General features: G+C 37.0%; 2 protein-coding genes across 7 annotated transcripts; both read left to right on the top strand.

The window, feature by feature from the left end:
- The first annotated feature begins 635 nt into the window (after positions 1–635).
- LOC116709094 (vegetative cell wall protein gp1-like) lies at positions 636–5,647 on the top strand. 2 transcript variants are annotated; one of them, XM_032547413.1, is made up of 3 exons: positions 636–736; positions 2,440–2,521; positions 3,553–5,647. In XM_032547413.1, exon 3 carries the CDS (start codon positions 3,559–3,561, stop codon positions 4,831–4,833), a length of 1,275 nt encoding a protein of 424 aa, XP_032403304.1. In that variant the 5' UTR covers positions 636–736; positions 2,440–2,521; positions 3,553–3,558; the 3' UTR covers positions 4,834–5,647. The 2 variants fall into 2 exon arrangements, with proteins under 2 accessions (XP_032403304.1, XP_032403293.1); XM_032547402.1 differs by having other exon boundaries at positions 637–736; positions 2,440–2,517.
- Positions 5,648–6,380: 733 nt separating this feature from the next.
- LOC116709076 (mixed lineage kinase domain-like protein) lies at positions 6,381–16,245 on the top strand. Of its 5 annotated transcripts, XR_004336815.1 has the most exons (14): positions 6,381–6,522; positions 7,625–8,078; positions 8,768–8,854; positions 9,792–9,966; positions 10,503–10,603; positions 10,675–10,810; positions 11,850–11,934; positions 12,010–12,164; positions 12,508–12,557; positions 12,973–13,119; positions 13,239–13,626; positions 13,741–13,783; positions 14,372–14,468; positions 14,940–15,451. XR_004336815.1 is itself a non-coding variant. In XM_032547372.1 (11 exons), exons 2-11 carry the CDS (start codon positions 7,631–7,633, stop codon positions 13,286–13,288), a joined length of 1,434 nt encoding a protein of 477 aa, XP_032403263.1. In that variant the 5' UTR covers positions 6,381–6,522; positions 7,625–7,630; the 3' UTR covers positions 13,289–13,920. The 5 variants fall into 5 exon arrangements, 2 of the variants coding, with proteins under 2 accessions (XP_032403263.1, XP_032403271.1); XR_004336816.1 differs by lacking the exons at positions 14,372–14,468; positions 14,940–15,451 and adding an exon at positions 15,465–16,245; XR_004336813.1 differs by lacking the exons at positions 14,372–14,468; positions 14,940–15,451 and having other exon boundaries at positions 13,741–13,920.
- The last annotated feature ends 819 nt before the right edge of the window (positions 16,246–17,064 follow it).

Below are 17,064 nucleotides of genomic sequence, written 5' to 3'. Positions count from 1 at the left end.
TTTGTATCTGATATCATTTCACAGGAATGAGGAAGCAGACACACTGGACTGAGGTCACACATCACTAGGTCACTATGTCATCCATTAAGTATGTTACTCCACTGCTGCAGAAACAGAGCTTTGCTGACCTATTACCACCTGCTTCTTGGTCCAGTAATCACCCCCTCATTGTGTTTATGTTAGACCTGGTATGGGTTTTCATGATTCTGACCTCTTGTCCTGCTGGGTTCTGTTTTTTTCCCTTACATGTAGTCTGCAGTTTTGTAAGCCTGTTTACTGTTTCGGTTGTTCATTAAAAATTCAGTTCATTATGATTACAACTGCTCTTCTCTGGACGTGGGTCCAATTCCTGAAAATATCACAACAGACAAACATGTCTTCTTTTATTCGTCAGAATGCTGTGTAATGTTTATTCCTGTTGTTAGCATTTCAGAACCTCTTTCATGTGGATGCCCACAGCACAGCTGCCAGTCAATTACGGTGGAACTGACAGTTGGAGCATGACAGAGGTTCAACTGGAAATTCAGGTTCAACCTAGACATACATCTTTGGTGCCTCTTTAGCAGAAATATTTGTGGCATTTAGTTCTGAATATGTGCCAAACAGAAAAGACAGTAAAGACATACTGTCTTTACTGCCAGTAAAGACAGTCTTTACGGCTGAGAGTTTAGCCGGTTTGGTTTCAGTATGAGCCGTTGGACATGAACACAGGCAGCTTCTGACAATCTACCAAAAGGTAAATAATCGAGTATTTCTAAGAATTGAGAATGGCCCAATGGTGACAATATCTGGAGGGATATTGAGACTATTTGTCATCAGACGATGTATGTTCCTGTAAGCGGGTACAGAAGAAAGAAAGAATAACTTTTCCTCCTCTTTGTAACTCTTGGTCTTCCTGTTTCTGTATGTTTAATTATCTTTCTAATGTCAGTCTTTTGCCTTCTAATTATATATTTTATTCTGCTCTTTTCTAAAGCACAGTAACTTATATTATTCCAATGATCTGGATTTTTTAGAAGAAAACATTTTAGTATTAAAATGATATTTCCTCCACTGGAGGACTAAGTGTGGAGAATCCATCCATCCATTTTTTAACACCCTTGTAGCTAGTGGTGTCGAGAGGGGTGCTGGTGTGGGCGACATGCTTTACACTGCTAAAAGCCATTTTTATTGCATTTTATGATATAGCCAATTCAGTTATTTATGTACAAATATGTCTGAAAACTAAAAGCCTTTAAAGGTTCTCAGACATATGACAAGAATTTGGTACATTGTCACAAGTGAAAGGCTTTTTTTCCCCATATATAGTTCAAGTTTAGTTCAAGTCTAAATGTAGACTTGTTTTAATATGCACTAAAAATCTGACTATGAGAAAACTGAACCCAAGACCTCTTGATTATTGTGGAAGAGCTTTAACAGGTAGGACACAAAACTGCATGAACTAAATTGTGCAAGTTGTGCAAGTAATAATTGCATTAATAATAATTACATTAGAATTACATTGCTTTCACTTTGTGATAATATTTTTACACACATGTTCAATTGAATTCAATTGACCTGGCAAATGTCAATTGCAAAATGACATTCATCTGAATTCATCTCAATTTAGATTTTGTTGGTTATTTCTGTTTGTTCATGTTGTCTGAACAACTGGAGGAGGAGCGATGTTTGTCATAGTCTAAAGGCATGTTGGCCTTCAGGTTCCTGATTGCCTCGTTTCATTTGCCGTGGATATGAGCCATGTTATTTTGGTTTGAGACAAGATGAAAATCTGGACAGCTTCAGACTTAATCCTGGAGAAGCAAGAGATTCTAGAATTGCGCCGCTCATGGAGGTAGCCTGTTGGAGTAGCTCTGTTACATTATGTCCAATTTATTCAACAGCTGCTTGCAAAATTGTGCAAAAGAAGCTAATTTTACCAAATCAAAACTGTTCAAAGAACAAGACAGCAGTAACATTAAGTACATACACATTAAGTTTCATGGATAAATTACAACAAAAAAAATTAACCAAAAGTACTTGCATAATATCCCAAGACTATCTACCTACAATATGTGTGTGTTTGAATATGAATTTATGCATATTAATGAGTGCGATTGGGCGAATTTGTAAAGCACTTCTGAGAGGTCAGTATGAATGACCAGAACAAAAACATTCAGAACAAAATCCCCAGTAAAGAGGGATTTGAGGTCAACTTCACAAGCAACCTTCTGTTGCCAAAAGTGTTTTCCTTAAAAGTTGAATTATGGAAGAACTACATTTTGTGTTTTACACCAAAACAATTGGAGATATGGCTTAAAATATGAAACCTCTATGGACAAACATTCATCAATCATGTTCAATACAGTTACTCTTACCTTCCTTGCCTTCACATTACAAAACTACATGCCAGCTTTGTTTCTCCATGTGTTTTATTGTTTTATTTTGACCTTTGGACAGGTGACCTGTTCAGGGTGTGCCCTGCCTCTCACTCAGCGCTGGAGACAGGTATCACCCCTCCATAACCCAGCAAAATAAGTAGGTAAAGAGAATCAGTGGACTGATGGGTGTTGAATTTTTGTGTATCCACTTTTCAGTGGAGTCTTGTTGTACCTGTTGCCTTATGTAAATATGTCATGTGTTGACGTCAGCCTAACAAATTTGCCTTGGGTTATAATCTGGCATATTTACAAGTGATTTCTGTGTTTTTATTGATATGTATTTTAAAGTAACTATATCTGAATCTCATTTGTCAATACAAGTTTATAAAAAAATTTACTAAAGAAAAATAAAGCTTGTTAAATCTGAACCTATTTTCATACCTTCAATGTTGGGAGACCAATTTATCCTTAACATATGACTTCACAATCCATGTAATGAAATTTGATTGGACTATGGTCAAAATTATTTGGGTGAGCTGCAAACCAAACTGCCAGAATCTGTTTTAAAAAACTTATTCTGAAAATAAAATAAAGTTGACTGCTGTTACTCCTCTCGAGTTTAATCAAGGCTTAACGCAGTTCTTGGTTTCTACAGCCATTTATTGTGGACACGTCTTACAAAGTCCCCAAAAATGCCGTCAGAACTACAAACAAAAGGTAACACAAACCCAAATCAGTTCACAATAAATGGAGTATTTACATAAATAAAAGATACAAATAAACAAAACCGTACCTCATTAGCCGCATTGACTCCAGAGGAATAAAGTTTCAGCTTCTTGAGCTTGAATGCCCCATGTGGCTCTAAGTGCACCAGCTAAGGCAACACATGGTCCGTGGACAAAATAAAAGGTCCCCCCACATTTGAATGTACACTTAACCGAACTTAATGAGCATCAACACACATTTACTAAAACTACCACACATGTTAAACTTAATGTTTAATATTAAATAAACTTTAACTACTGCCACCTTAAACCAAACATCAAAACAATAAACCAGATGCAGTTGTCTTGACAGCAGCTACAACTGCTATTAAGTTTGTTTCTCCCCAATTTATTTAACTAGTGAGTTATGAACTATATCTTATGTTATGACATAATTACAGTACATCTTTGCCTGTTTGTCTTAACAGGTAATAATGGACACTCTACAACGTATCTTTGGCCTATGCAAAACCATCTACGAGAAGGCCGAAAATGCAAAGGCCAACAAAGATCGCTGTCAACGAGTCGCCCAAAGAGTTCAAGCCCTGGAGAGACTTGTTAAAGCCATTGAAGAAAAGGGACCTGGTCAAATCTCTTCTGCAGTTCAACAATCTCTGAATGAACTCTGCGTTACACTGGTGTCTGCAGAGCAACTAATGGGAAAATTCCACAAATCCAATGCTATTGAAAGCTTTGTTAAGTCTAGCTCTAATGAGGATAAGTTCAGTAAGATTAATGATAAACTAAATGACAATTTCCAGGTCCTGTCAGGAGCACTGCAGATTGAGCAGAGGGATATGTTAATTTCGCTCTGCTCAAGCAAGAGGAGTGTTAATGAAGGTAATGGCCCTTCACAGACATCTCCATTGCCATTCCCAATGCCAGAGCCCTGGCATGCAACATCAGTGTTTTCTCCTGTTGCTCAGCCACATCATACAGTACCAATGTCTCCTCAATCACCACCATTCAGCCCCACAGCACCATGTCCTCTCCAAACACAACAGTTCAGACCTCCAGCACCTTTGCCTCCCCAAACACAACAGTTCAGACCTCCAGCACCTTTGCCTCCCCAAACACAACAGTTCAGACCTCCAGCACCTTTGCCTCCCCAAACACAACAGTTCAGACCTCCAGCACGTTTGCCTCCCCAAACACAACAGTTCAGACCTCCAGCACCTTTGCCTCCCCAAACACAACAGTTCAGACCTCCAGCACCTTTGCCTCCCCAGACACCACAGTTCAGGCCTCCAACACCTTTTCCTCCCCAAACACCACAATTCAGGCCTCCAGCACCTTTTCCTCCCCAGACACCACAGTGCAGACCTCCAGCACCTTTGCCTCCCCAGACACCACAGTTCAGGCCTCCAACACCTTTTCCTCCCCAAACACCACAGTTCAGACCTCCAGCACCTTTGCCTCCCCAGACACCACAATTCAGGCCTCCAGCACCTTTCATACCCACAACACCCACCGTTCCTCCGGCCATTCAAAGGTCTAACCCTACAACTGCTGTGCCAGCCCCACGCATTCTGTCTACCATGTCAGGGCCATTCTCTACGGTCCCTCACCATTTCCCTGCTTCAGTTCCAGCCCATCTCCTTAATCCTGGCAATGTTGCATCAATGTCTGGCCCTGCCGTAATGAACATTACCATACAAAGCACCACAGTTGTGACACATTATTCAGGCAACAACCCTGGTTTTCAGTAATTTGCAGTCCGAAATACTAAATGGACACAACTTGCATACCAGCCCCTTGATGCACTTTTACACTATGAGTCACACTTATGTTCACATTTACACATTCATGCACAGAATCGGTTGGTAACTTAAATGTCAGTGCCTTGCCTCTGTTGTATGAAAGGGGCAGTGTTATGTAAAATGAACATTTTTGAGCTTTACGTCACATTATAATGTTATTAATATTATTTTCTCATCAAAAACATACTTGGAGTGTTGAATTGATTCTTTCATGCATGTTTGAGAAATATTTTAGTCTCTTGTGGCAACCATTTAGCGGTGCAAAACGCCTGTTACATCATGGTGAAGTTGGACCTACCACCGCCTTCGAGACGCAGCTCCTCCTAGGAGCTTCAGTTTCCAAGCATCTGAGCTTCTGCCGCAGAGCAGCACCCTCCTCCCTCCATTCTATGTAATTCTGTATATACTCTAACAAACTCAACCTAGTAGAAATAACTTTTTAACTCTATTAATGGATCCATTATATGTCTATATGGTGCTGTCTTTTCCAGATAACTTACTGATTTTATATTATCATTGTTATTATTGTTACTATTCAATTGTTTTAATTTCTTAATCCACTGATGATAATGTCAGTGTTATTTCATTCAGTTCACTATCATTGCTTACACACACGGTCATGCATGTTCCATCACTAACCCACAGTACTTCTTTTCTTTTTCACTAATGTACTGTTACTATGTATCTTGTACTGTGATGAATAATGGAAAAATGAACGAATTAAAAAATGCAAGTCATTTTTTGACCTGCACCAATGGCTTCCTTAAAATTCTCAGCTGTTTTATAACGTTATAATTTTTTTACATTATGTCAGTAAAAAAGAACTGTGTTGAACTATGTGCTGAATAGTCATCCTCTCTAAAACTAATAGTTTAGTTTTAGACTATTAGTTTAAAACTAATATTAGTTTTAGACTAAGAGTCTAAAACTAATTGTTTTAGACTCTTAGTCTAAAACTATTAGACTAATAATAGTTTTAGACTATTATTAGACTATTATTAGTCCAGCAATCTTATTTTATTGCTGGAGTTGTTACAAACAGAAATGTTGAACTGTGGTTCTCAAAATCTGTTTGTTTTATGCGTTTCTCATTCTTTTCTGAAAATGCCTCCCAGATGGGCAACCACCCAGGGTGGCATCTTGTGGGGAGCAGAGCGCCCCCTCCCTCCCTTCTATTGTCAAATCCCCTAACACCTCCACGCCCGGCTTCCTTGTGTGGAAGAATTGAGTCGTTATATTTACAAACAGCACCTCCATCTGGTGGACCACAATAATATTCAAATTGTGCAAAATTGAGTTAGTGCATTGTTGCTCAGTCTGTTTTCCTTAATTTATTGAAAATAAAACATTAAAACATATTACTCGAAGCAATTGTAATCAATCCCCAGAAACCCAACAAATTACAGAGTCTGCAGGATAACTCTTCAACACACCCTTCCTGTTTCAGTGAGTCATGTTTCTGCTTTGTATAGATGTCAGGCTATAGGAACACAGGACACTCCCACAGTGCAGCAACTTTCAGAAACAAACAGGAAGAACCGTGGACCTCTAAACTACCAGGTTTCACTTTCACCCCATGCTAACAGATAGCACAGCACTTGGAAAGCAGGCGCATTAGCTACTGACTACCTCTTGCAGGTAAATTATATTTTTTACTTTTGATCCTCTGTAACATAGAAAGCTCTGCTTACCAGGTTACTGTGTTGTAGAGTCACCAAATACAAGCAAATTCTCTTCATCAGTGTGATACTCCCAAAAGAAGCTCTAAAACTCCCTGAGCTGGCTCATTGCAGCAACCTAGTATTTCTAATGTTACATTCAAGGCCACTGTTAAAAAGCCATTGTGAATGGAACCCCTTTTCCATCTTGACAACTGCTCAAATCAAAAGAGCATTTTTCAGAGGTGAAAAATGCACTCCCAGACCAGGAAGTCTTCAAGCGTCAGAAGAATGTCTGGCCACATGCACAGCAAGAGACAAGGACAACATACAGCTAAACAGCTTCACAAATAAAACGTTTTCTTTGGAATGAACTTTATGTTAATACCGTTTGTCTGGAAAAGTTTGTTCACAGGGAGGTAATTTGAATCAAATATTGTTTTTTTTTGTTTTTGAAAGAGCTGCACACGAGTCAAAAAGCAGACCAAGCAAAGTTAAAGCTGAAAGTCAAAATATGATTCATAATGTCAAACCATGCCTTCACTTATATTTTGCAAACTGTCACTGTCAAATCAGTGACAGCTTCAACATGTTTAATTCCAATCACACAAGTTTATTTGCATAGCACTTTTCATTAATAAGGCATTTTAATGTACTTTACATAATAAAAACACAACAAATGTTTCAACAATTGAAACATTACATTTTACCAAGAGTTATTTGAGATATTTAATGAAAATGTATTGTTTAATGCTAATAAGCACACACTGTTTTTATACATTGTTTTGACCTTAATTGTATTAGAGGAGTTTAGGGGTTGCACAAGATAAAATGAAAATGTATTCTAATAGTAATAAATAAACCACTGTCAAAACTATTTCTGTATGTATGTATACAGTGTAATAAAACATATGTATATTTCAAAAACTGCAAAGCTAACTAAAATAAAACATAAAAAATACACATGTATTTCTGTGTCATTTGATATTTATGGTAGTTTTTTTTGACAGTGTCTCACAGAATTTACTTTAATTTATGTTCTAGTGTTCTGTTGTAAACTTTATGCTCTCTCTCCCTTTCAGCTGAGCATGGATTATGTAGAGCCCATTCTGTCTATTGCTTCACAGATCTACACTCTGGTTGAGAATGTTAAGGCCAATAAAAAGCGCTGCTGTCGTGTTGTGGAGCGAGTAAAAGCCTTGGAGGACTTGGTGAAGTCAATCAAACGGAGGGATGCAGTCGAGCTCTCTGCTGAGGTGGAGAATTCCCTGAAGGGACTCTCAATCACTCTCAGATCAGCTCAGGAGCTCATTGAGAAATACACTTTGTCAAACTTGGTGAAGCGCATCCTGAAGTCCAGCAGTCATGGAGATGAATTCAACAGTGTGAATGAACGGCTCAATGATGCCTTCCAATGCCTAGCTTTAGCTCTGCAGCTAGAGCATGGAAATCAGGTGTTCAGGGTTTTTGAGCAGATCTCCAGGCAGAAGGAAGATGAAGCTGACAGCAGGGAAGATGATGCAGAATTGAAAAGAAGTAAGAAAAACTGACTTTGGTTTCACTTGGTAGATTAAATTGTACATTTTAGTTAAATGAAACTGCAGATGTATACAGTAGTTATCTGAAAAATAAATCCAATACATGTTTGACAAATCACATAAAATTAGTTTAAGCCACAGCAGAACAAAATGGCTGCCTTTTAAAAAAGATAATCTCTGCATTAACATTCCATTATAGATTACATCTTAAAAACACAGTTGGTTGTCAGCAGCTAGTAATAAATTAAAAGAAAGAATTTGTTTTGATATAGCAACTCCAGTATTTCTGTAACTATTTATACAACTGCAGAGAAGAGAACAAGCATAGCAGCAGACAGGATACAAAGTGAGGATTTGCTCCCATAATTACTGTGAAAACAGATTTCATTAACCCAGAGCCCAAACAAAAAAGAAAGATTGAAAGATCCAAGCTTAAGATAATTAAGAGAATCTCACTTGTGGGATATCAATTTTTATTTTTAAATTTTATTTTAAAGTATAAATAATCAGTTTATTTGATGTCCCCTTGTTAAAGTGGGCCAAGAAAGCAATTCAGGTCAATTAAACTTGCAGGAGACAGTTTATGTAATGAGATGTAACACTAACAATTCAAATTTAAACCTTTTAGTATCAGCTTGCTGTTCAGATTGTTGCCTACTTTGTCACATCAGTGTTTTTGTTCCTCAGTGCTCATGGAATACGGGGAATATGTGGAAACCATGCAAAGGGATCTTGAAGACATTAAATCCAATGTAGTAAAAATTGTGGAGATGTGTGAGTATACAGTAACTTCACTCTGTTGAAACTCCTGACACTCTGTAGTTTTCTCAGGTATTACTCTTTTGCTACTGTTTCCATTTTGGTGTTTGGAAACAAAAAACTTTAACAAACCTCAGCTATGATAAAATGACTGATTGCAATTCCAGTGGTTTAGTATTTTGTCACTTGATTTTTCTTATTATTATTTCTGATACCTTTTTGCCAAAAATAATCACTCATCCATTCAGGTGTAGTACAGTATTGAAATATGGTCACTATGCACACTTCATCGTCATCAGGAATATTACAGCAACGAAGGCAGCAGTTCAGTCATACAGTGGAAGGTGACATGAAATGCAACATGTTAGATTCAGATGTGCAAACAGTGACACCACCTAACTGTAAAGCAGAGGATATATGTTCTGAAGATATTTATAAAATAATATCTAACAATATAAGACATTAAATTAACAGTCAGCTACCACACTAGTTACAACATTTATATACTGTATATAAAAAACATTTAATATGTCTACATACAGTATATTGTGGTGCTGTCACTTCATTAAAAAATTAAACCAATTAATCTAGCTGTAGCGCTGTGATTAATCACGATTAATCACAATGCCTATGTTTCTATGCTTGAAGTATAAATATGTACACAGCTGAGTTTCTTGCAGAAACTGTGGCCTGGGCAAGCCCAGTAACAGTCTCCCAGTACTCAACAGCAACCAGGGAAACTTACTCCATGACACATACAGGTAGTAGCAAACTTGTTCATGGGACAATTGACAGATGAGATATATTTTTGAATTATTAGAACTTTATTAAGCTATAATGTTTGTTAGCCAAATCAATGGCATGGCAATACTGGAGTAGTGCTGTCCAAGTCGAGTAAAATCATAACCCTTTTGGTAAATTTTAAAATAGTATTTGCCTTTTATTTTCACAGTGAATAAACCCAGAATCATAAATATGGACATCCGAATGATTAAACCAGATGAACTGAAGAATGTTGAAGAAAAGCCCTTTATGACCACACCAACCTCTGAGGTCTACAAAGGAGAATTTGGTGGCTTCACAGTGGCCATCAAGAAATACACAGGAGCTTTAAATGCCAATCCAGGGTCTGTGGCCTATTTAAAGTCATGTGTGAATTTTGTTTCAGAAATTGAAGAGCAAATTGAGAAGCACAGTTTATATGTTTGGAGGATCTAAGACAATCACTTGGTGTAATCCAAACAAAATCTAATAATTTTTTTTATTTCCAGCTGCCCTGGAAATAATATATCCAGATTGATATCAATTATTAGAGAACTTCTTTATCAAAGAAGTACTTTAAATGACTGTTTCATTGTACAAACAATGTCAAAACTTGTTTTGACATTGTCAAAACAAGTTTTGGACAAAGTCCAAGTGTTTCTGCAAAACACAGATGAACAAGTTCAGTGCTGTTCATAGTTTCTGCAGTGCTGTAGATTAGGACTCTAACCAGGGGGACAGATGTTTCACTGGGCTGAGCGCAATCATTTTATGATTATTATTTATTAAATTCATGTCTGCTCTAGACATTGAATAAGACTATCAAACATAACCTAATTCTCAGAAATACAACTTTTCGTAGCATATGCACTGTAACCATAAACACCGTCTCTACATGCAGGATGGTAAAGTCTGTCTTCAATAAGGAAGTAGACACCATGAAACGCTTTGAGTCTCCCAACATCCTGCGAATGTTCGGCATCTGCATCCGAGAAGAGAACAGTGAGTAGTGATGCACACAATGCTCAAGATAGTTCAAATACCAAAGAATTATGTCACGCTTAATTCTGCAGCTCCAAATCCTGAGTTCCTCGTCATCATGGAGTATTGTGAAAAAGGAAGCCTACGAGATGTTCTGAACTCCAAACATGAACTGTTATGGACCAGGAAAGCATCCATGTGTTTGGATGCAGCACAGGGACTTTATCGGTAAGTTGGCTAAAGTTGACTGTCTGTGAAACTCCAATTTAAAGATTAAAAGAGGAATTAGAAAATGTGTTTGTGAATATTAGCTTAACAGAACTAAAACCAAAGTAGTTGAAACATTTTGGAAATCTTTATGAGATGGAAGTAATTCTTATTGACATTTTTCTTTTTGTGGAAGAAAACAATCAACAGACGATCTGCTCCAGGCCTCTGACCTGCCCTCAGTAGAAGAGGCAGAGATCGGAGATTTCAGACAGGAATGTTTTGTTCTGTGTTCAAGTTTGTCCAACAGCTCTGTGTTTGCAGCCTGTTAGGGAAGTTCTTAATGTTCCCAATGGTCCATAGTGGGGTTGGAGATACTGAGCCTCCTGCTATGAATCTGATATCTGATCACTGCTGGCAGTATAGACTTATTTATTATATGCGTATGATTCTGTGGAAGCAACTCTATTTAATTTTATTCAAACAAACAGAATTTCCTTCTAAACCCAGTCATAGTTTTTACTGTTTTTAAAGGTTCAGACAGCATCACTGTCTTCTTTAAACTCTGAGTTATTCATATTGCGGCAAATTCCTACCAATGTCGATACAAAGCACTTTCCCAAAAGGTACAATTAATCTCAAGTTATGTAGAACGTAATTTTTCAAATTCAGAAATCGTAACCCACCTTGTCCAACCATACTCAAATGCAGATCAAGAAATATCCCTCCAACAGATTTATGGGCTTACATGGAAAAAGGAAAGATTTGGGTTTCATGAGATGTGAAACAAAGCAGAGCAGCAACAAGTGGATTTTGACATGTTTCACCAGCTATAGTAAAAACTTAAAGTTTGTGAGCTGAAGTTAGTACTATGAGGAGCTGATGTAGAGATGTTTAGATCTCCACCTACTTCCCCCAAATACATAGGGTGTAGTAACTTAAAGCTAGCAAATTGAGATGAGCAGTATTATACGTTTATTTGACAAAAGCCTCCAAGTTCAGGATGGTTTCATATATGCATAAACAAATAAAAATAATGTGTAATAATGTTGTCTTCTAGACTCCATCTAACTGAGGAAATAAGTAAGCTTCACATGAGCATCACAAGCACTAAGTTCCTCGTGGATGAGAACTACAGAGTGAAGGTAAAAAAGTCAAAACACACTGGAATGAGATGCTGGCAACAGTTTTTTCAATTCGTACCCTCTTTCTGTTTTCAGCTGGGAGGGTTAGAACTAGCAAAAACAGAGACATCACTGAAAAGAACAACTAAGGGTAAAGAGCATTACAAAACCATCAGCTCGCTGTGCTACTCCTCTCCCCAGCAGCTCAGCAACATCAACCACGCATACACCAAAGAGTGTGAGATCTACAGGTAGGTATCGCCAGGGGTCACCATCCAGTCAGTGTTTGCTTTTACATGATTTCTTTTGAGAAATCGCTTTTGATTTGCGGTGGTTTCCCAACTTAGTGTTTACAGTGTTAATATTTAAAATACTAAAGATTTTATGTGCTATATTAGCAAGGCAAGATCAATTGATTTATTCCAAGTGTTTGAAAGAAAGTAACAGAACAGTCAGAAAGTCAGCTGTGTTTTTCATATGGCTATTCTTTGCATTGGTAAAAATTTTATCAGAACGATTGGGTGGAAATATGTCACAAATGAAATAATAATAGAAAAATCCCATTCATTGATGTATTATCTTGTTCTTTTTCAGCTTGGGAATCGTTCTGTGGGAAATTGCCACTCGTAAGAAGCCTTTTGAAGGTGTATATCTCTTTGCAAATAATCTTCGTTAAATCTGTTAGATTTAGATTTACTTGTATTTTCATCAACCAAGAAGTTTGTTTCAGTTTTGTTCACTAGAAAAGACAAGACCATGTAAAAAGGTTTTTTTTTTTTTAGAAATACAGATTTTTGCTGTTTTACTTACATTTTAACTTTTGAAAAGTATTTATACCATCTTCAATATCCAGTAGAAAAGCCCTTACTGAAGTCATGGTAGTCTAGCCTTTTTTTTATATAATTGCTGAGAAACTTCTGGCATGTTTCCTCTGGTATTTTTAACAAATCATCTGTCTTTGAGTTTGGAAGGACAAACATTACAGGTTCTCAAACAGATCCGAGCCATGGCTGAGTCATTCCTTGGTCTTTATTGAAAAGTTTCTCTTTCTTCTTCCAGACTGCGGTGGCGATGACAAAATTATTTCTAAAAAAGTGTGTGAGGAAAAATATCAAGAGCCGCTCCCTGCTGATTGTCCTGAATCCCTGGGGGAGATGATCAATGCCTGTAGGGCTTATGAAAGCTATCACAGGCCATCTGCTGGCGGTATGGAGCTGCTGTTTTTGCTCAGTTCCACTGTGGGGCCAACTTTTACAGCTGAACATTTAAAACAGAGCAGAATTAGCCTTGAACGTCTCTGTCTTTGTCTCTCTTGTCCTCTGCAGTGTTGGTGGATAAACTGCGAAGTGTGCTGGTACAGTTTGAGAAACAGTGAAAGCCTTCAACACTGATCACAATATCTTCTACAATTTTGTTCATGTGTTGTCTCATAATGATATTCTTCTATTTCTATTTTGACTGTAATTTTGTTCTTTTTTCCCCCCTACTTTCCCTGTAGTTTTTAGTAATTTTGTTTATTTTGTCTTGTAATTCTCAGTCAAATGTTTTTCTTTCTTCCACAGCCCCAACATGAGCATGTCACTGTAACTAAGTAACTGGTCACTTTAAATAGTCTTTGATTCTGAGGTTGACAATACAATACAATACTAAAGTTTTTAACTCGATACTCGTGCAAAGAAAAACTCTATGATACTACAGTAACCTTTCTTTAAGGTAAAGAGTTACATTATGATATTTCTGTGTTTGCAGATCAAGACTGAAATTTGTTGCTCTTTACAGACATTTCAAACATTATTAAAATATAACTATTTCCACTGTGCTATTTAGGCCACAACTGAGAAGCAGAAGTGCAGCACTCATTAGAAAAAAGGTATTTAAAATGTGTTGCTTCCCTTGATTGCAAAACAGTAGAAGAGGTTAAACTTAGAAGTTGTTTATGTACTTTGTGGAAGTATGTACTGTACCTTGGATTCAGTTGTAATTAATTTTTTTTTGATCTGTAGTGTGTTCATGTGTTCTTCCATTTTTGTGTCACTGTACTAAATTGTCTCACTAATGAACAAATAAAAGATTATTTTATTCTAAACATGGATGTAATTCATAAAAAAATATTTCAAAGTGTAGACAAGGATCAGAAGACTGCTTCACAAAACCAGGATAGTGGATTAAGTTAAGATTTTCCAGATATCTTGGTCGATTTAATCCTTGATTCAGTTTCACAAAAACTGTAACAAATAAGTTACCATGGCGATTTATCCTGTGCAGCAAGCCTGCTAGTTGTACACCTGCTCCAGACCAGGCTAGGTAGTTAGCCTGCTCCAGACCAGCTTTATTATGAAAGGATGAGGTTGATTTTAGTCAGTGATTTGTAGAACATGCTTAGTTGTGGTTCATAAAAAGCATTCAGATGTTCAGTCTTGATTTTCTGCATCATTCTTTATTTCTTTTTTTTTTTTAGCTGACCTTGCTATGTGACAATAATTTGAAGACTGGATTTGTGTTCCAATCTTCACCCCTGGTCTTCTTTGGAGTTTTATTGGAAAAATAGCATGATGGTAGGTTATGTGGTTTCTGATAAGGTGGACATGGGCAAAAACCCGGGGCAGGATATTGTGGGGGTCAGCTTCCACCCCCATAATCTGTTCCTTAATATGCCCCCATATGTTCAGAGGATTAGACAAATGGGTCTTAAGGAAACAAAGGTAGCGCAATCAAGTCAAGCCATGCAGGTAGCATACTTTACTTACTTTACAGATGAATTTTAACTTAACTTAAAATAACATTCACAATGTAAATTAACTTTATTTTTGGCATATAATTAAGAAATGCACAGTTCCAATCACACAACAATTAAAACAAGTTCTTATTTACATCATAAACATATGATTTGTCTCTATCATTTTATAAGCTCAGTTATAGTCTATCCTCTGTCTTTTGATTGCTGTTAACCTTTGTGTTTTGACTGGTGACCCTGGACAGGTCACCAGTCCATCACAGTGAAAAGCATCTCATTCTTTCTAATGCAGATTTCAAAGGCAAACAGAGGTGGAACTGAAAAGAATGCTGAAGGAGCAAAACGCTTTCTGCTTCACGTATCTTCCCTCTGGATGCATCTTACTGTATATGTGGTTACTGAAGAGAAAACTGACTTTTTTTTGTCCTGTTTGTCTTTTGTTACTTCGGCATTAGATTTGTTCTAATTATAAGCAGCTTGAATGCTTTCACCTGGTTTAGAGCCACTGGTGGACTGAACAAATTCTCTGGACAGGAAGACCTCATTTCCTCCACAGACTTAAATGAATTATATGGCTGCAAGTTTCAACGCATCTGCATCATTTATTTTAGCAATTACATTTTCTCTAGAGATGACAATATTCTTATCCCTCAAGAAGTAGAGTCAAGGCAGCTGGGTAGACATTGAATTATGAATGACTAATTATTATGCAGCTGTTTAGTCTCTGGTCTTTTCGGTCAAAGATAAAAATCTAGGACATATTTAGTTATGGTTCATAAAAGGTATTCAGACATTCAGTCTTTATTTTTCATGGTAGCTGACCTTGCTATGTGACAAGAATGTGAAGACTGGATTTGTGTGCCAGTCTTCTCCCTTGGCATTCTTTGGAGGTTTATTAGTAAAATAGCATGCTGGCAGGTTATGCTATTGCCACAATCAGTGGTGGTTTCTGATATGGGCGACACAGGCAACTGCCCCAGGTGGCATCTTGTGGGGGGCGGCATGAGCATCACCCCCTCTATCTGGCCCTCTTAATGTCAGCATTGCCTAATGTTTTGTATGTATCAGGAGGAAAAAGCAAGAAATGAAGATATCGTGGTTGCTGCCCTACATGGTGATCCACTAGATACCTGCTGATTTACTCTATGTTATCAATGCATTTATTTAATTGTGTTTACCTGCCAAATTTCTTTTTAATGTTGGGTTTGTTTGTACTGTGATTTATGTTGAAAAAATATATTTAAAAAATGTATAATAATTTTGAATTTAAAAAATAAATTCTTGGACTCTTAAGACTTGAGTGTAAGCTGCAGATAGTAGCTTTGACAGGTGATATGTTGAGCTTTACTCTGAAAGGATGAGGTTGACTTATTAGCCAGTGATGTGACTCATAACAGTCTGTTGATGTTACTTAGAGCTTCACATTAATGAGGATGCCAGTGTTACTTCAAGTGAATGCTCCATTAAAGTACTTCAGTCATTTCAGTGCAAAGCATGCATGATTTAACACCCATGCTGTATCACTGGTAAAAACTCAGTTTGGCATTTTTGAAATGTGGTTCTGTGAAGTTGTTGTGGAATAAACTCCATCTACACCAGGAGTGTCACACTTATTTTTGTTTTGGGCCAAATCAAGATCATGATTGTTCTTAAAGGGCCGGTTGCACCAGGATGATAAAACCTGTTCACCATCTGTTAAAGTATCAATGAATTCTTAAAATTAAATAATATTAATGAACATCTTTTCAGTTCCTCCAGGATTTTGTAATTCTTTTTGTGATTTTTTTCCAATAAAAATCAAAGTGATTGTGGTACTAATTTGGAAATATTTGTGATATTTCTGCTTATTTATGACAGTAAATGCAACTTTTTATTACTCGCTGTATAGATTTTTCATCAATTAAGACTGAAGCAGCTGTTTAGTACAAGTAAGAAAGTTTTTGACAATTTTTGATAAAAATCTGCAATAAACTCCCAATTATTAGTGCAAAAAAGTGTGGGGATTTGATGATTTTGCATGAATTTCCATTGTAATTCTCAAGAAACTGGGGGGACTGATTGCTATAATTTGGCAGTAAATAGATAAAAACTGCATTGATTTGATTGATAACATATTTAAGCACAGTTAGTGTTTAGTCTAGAATCTAGAGGGCCGCATAAAAAGCTATACTAGATCTAGCTATACCAAAGTTAGATTTGGCCCACAGACCTTGAGTTTGAAACATGTGATCTACAGTGAACAGAAGCACAGGTGTAAGTGTCTGTAGGTAAGTCAATAAAAGGAAATACTGTGAGCTGATATCAAACGAAGTTAAGAAGGACTACAGAAGTGAACCACAGAACTACTGTGGTGCAAATGAGTTTTTTCTAATTTGCTGCGCAACATGAAAACAGGACACAATATTCCATCATTTGAT

The sequence above is a fragment of the Xiphophorus hellerii genome, chromosome 2 (genome assembly GCF_003331165.1).
Source record: "Xiphophorus hellerii strain 12219 chromosome 2, Xiphophorus_hellerii-4.1, whole genome shotgun sequence".
Taxonomy (NCBI): domain Eukaryota; kingdom Metazoa; phylum Chordata; class Actinopteri; order Cyprinodontiformes; family Poeciliidae; genus Xiphophorus; species Xiphophorus hellerii.
Note: the sequence above shows the minus strand (reverse complement) of the source record. Positions and strands in the feature narration are given on the sequence as shown.

What these genes read in the sequence shown, in the direction of transcription:
- LOC116709094 (XM_032547413.1), top strand. Translation starts at nt 3,559, where the DNA reads ATGGACACTCTACAACGTATCTTTGGCCTATGCAAAACCATCTACGAG.
- LOC116709076 (XM_032547372.1), top strand. Translation starts at nt 7,631, where the DNA reads ATGGATTATGTAGAGCCCATTCTGTCTATTGCTTCACAGATCTACACT. An exon ending in AGTAAAAATTGTGGAGATGT is followed by an intron (nt 8,855 to 9,791) that starts GTGAGTATACAG and finishes TTATTTTCACAG; the next exon opens with TGAATAAACCCAGAATCATA. An exon ending in TCGTAAGAAGCCTTTTGAAG is followed by an intron (nt 12,558 to 12,972) that starts GTGTATATCTCT and finishes TTCTTCTTCCAG; the next exon opens with ACTGCGGTGGCGATGACAAA.